The sequence below is a fragment of the Acipenser ruthenus genome, chromosome 7, assembly GCF_902713425.1.
Source record: "Acipenser ruthenus chromosome 7, fAciRut3.2 maternal haplotype, whole genome shotgun sequence".
Taxonomy (NCBI): domain Eukaryota; kingdom Metazoa; phylum Chordata; class Actinopteri; order Acipenseriformes; family Acipenseridae; genus Acipenser; species Acipenser ruthenus.
Genome location: NC_081195.1, coordinates 59,368,882 through 59,371,381, shown reverse-complemented (window position 1 = coordinate 59,371,381; position 2,500 = coordinate 59,368,882). Strand labels below are relative to the sequence as shown.

Genomic DNA, 2,500 nt, shown 5'->3' with positions numbered 1-2,500 from the left:
GTTTCCATCTGCCTCCACACATGTGAAAGAAGCGAGAAGGACACCCTGTGGCAGAGACTGGAAACTCTAACTCAGCTTCACATGTTAGATTGATAGCAGCCTCTGCAAATGGAAGTGCATATGCATTAATATTTATCTTAGCTGTCATAAATGATTTCACATCATAGTGTTAGTGAGCGAGGTACTCATGGCAAAAGACTTTAAAATTGAATTACAGTATATCATTTTTATGCACAAGAGGCAAAATGTCAGGACTTTTTATTTTGAGGTAAAGTTTTGGTCGTTTTTAATAGTCATGAAGATGCCTTTTTAAAGTGTAAATTGTAGCTCCTTGAAGTGGAAGAAAATCAACCCGGGAAATGCTACAGGGGTTAAACCACTCAATAGAAACCATAGTTACGAGTCATATACAAATGTTTTTTACATTTAGAATCTCTAATGCACTCTATCAATCACCTTGCATCAGAACTTTATTTCTTAATAAAGCAATCTGTATTATAGGCTGAGTTGAAGCTTTATTATTTATTTATTTATTTATTAAATTATTTATTTATTTATTTATTAATAGTTCCCTAGACATTAAACACCCTCATTAATTCAGACATAACTGTACTGTATTTAAAGGTCTATTTTAGCTACCTTGCTAGACATGATGGGGACTTTATCATTTACCAGTATAGTTATATGAGTTTTCTATGCATACAGAAAAATTCCATCAATTTATGATGGGTTGCTATGGAGATCGTCATTTGCATTTGTCAGTTTCAGGTCTCGGTAGAGGAAGTTGGTGCAAGTACTATAGTGATTGAACTTTTATAAATATTCCGAAGACCATGATCTGCCAAGAAATAAGCTATTAACTGCTTTTTTTTTTTTTTTAAACACACCAATTAAAATTAAATTCTGTTGTTAAACACCAAATACTGTATTTCAACTGCGCATGTATGTTTTTCTGCTTCACAGCGTGGCGTAATGTATTATTTCTGCTTTCCTTTCTGTTAGGCTGCATTAGCAGAAAGTAGTTTACCATTGCTTGGTAACCCAGGCCTGATACACACCAGCTCAAGTGGATTACTGCAGGCAGCCCATGAAGACCTCAATGGTTCACTGGAACACCTTGACAGCAATGGGAATAGCAGTCCAGGCTATTCTCCACAGCCCCACATGTAAGTAAAATCACAGTGCTTATACTTATTTGATATTTGAATTTGATACTCTTATCAAACAAAAGACAAAGGACCCTATTTTGAAGACAGATCATTTTTAAAGAGGAATAAAATAGTAACTGCTCCTTTCTGAAACCAACCCTAGGATTACATTTTATTTGTGGAGGTGCTATATTTTAGCACATTTAAAAAAGTTGATAACTGTATGCAAACATTGCATACAATGTTTTTTATACTGTAACAAAAGTTTTATTCCCCACAGAAAATACACCCTTGACTGCACACACATTTCAGATCATGGCCCATAGACTCAATTGACACTTTCCAATGCAATGCTAGCTGGGTATAACCAAAACGAAACTATTAAAAACAAAATGATTTACATACAGATATCATTAATAGATAAAACTATTAAAAGATTATAGTACCTAACAACAACAAATCCTGGTATGATATACTTGTATTAAACTTGAAATGAATAATAAATTGCATATATGTAGCATACTAATACAACTAACAAGTTTACAATGGCCTGAGAATAACAATGTACCCTATAAATGCGAGCAATTACAAATTCAACTTTAATTACTCTTATGTCTGCATTGGAGGGTTTATATGTTATATTTTATGCAAGACTGTTCCTATTAATATTTAACAGCTAACTGTATCATTAATTACTTTAAAATCTTTGCCTTTCCATCTTTTTTAATGGAACCAAGAGAGAGAGCGGGCATTAAAAATTAATGTATTGTGGGTTTCAGAAATGTGTATAAGAAATGTCTCTCCCTGATCAGTGATGTCAAACGTGTCACAGCTCCTTGTTTACTAAACTGTGGATAGAAAGTGGAGTACTGTAGTGCATGTTTAAACAATGTGATTTAAAAATCCTTTGAAACGTTGAAGTGGGTACAGTATTTTTTATTGGCCATACCGTATCCTCCAGGATAACATCTGTTCCAGTGTGACACATATATTTGGAACTTCTGTCATCTTAAATGCATAGTAGTATGGTAAATGCTTCTGCTAAACATGAACAGACCATAAAAACCCATCAAAGCTTGATTTGAATAACATATTTTGGTTAAATATACAGTCTGTCTGTAAGCTATACCCTCCACTTTTAAGAAATAGGAGCATTTCTTGGATTCCCTGATGCATCTCAGAACACTAACCAGACTGAGAGCGGAAGTGGCAATGACAAGCTTCCCCAGTAGTGTTGACTTATCCATCCATCATGTGGAAGTATGTACTATGCACCCCACTGCTGCCTATGACATTCATATTCCCCAGTGGGAAGGTCACAGCATCCTTTTGTAGTTTGACATTCCTACCTT

The 2,500-nt window shown here is 34.6% G+C and overlaps 1 protein-coding gene across 13 annotated transcripts in view; it reads left to right on the top strand.

Moving 5' to 3' along the window:
• The window catches only part of LOC117415762 (forkhead box protein P2), a 157,295-nt gene that overhangs the window by 147,608 nt on the left and 7,187 nt on the right, over positions 1-2,500 (top strand). For all 13 annotated transcript variants that reach the window (XM_034026547.3, XM_034026549.3, XM_034026545.3 and 10 more), the window contains one exon: positions 1,003-1,166. In XM_034026547.3, the coding sequence (XP_033882438.1) occupies positions 1,003-1,166 (164 nt within the window). The remainder of the gene's footprint in view (positions 1-1,002; positions 1,167-2,500) is intronic.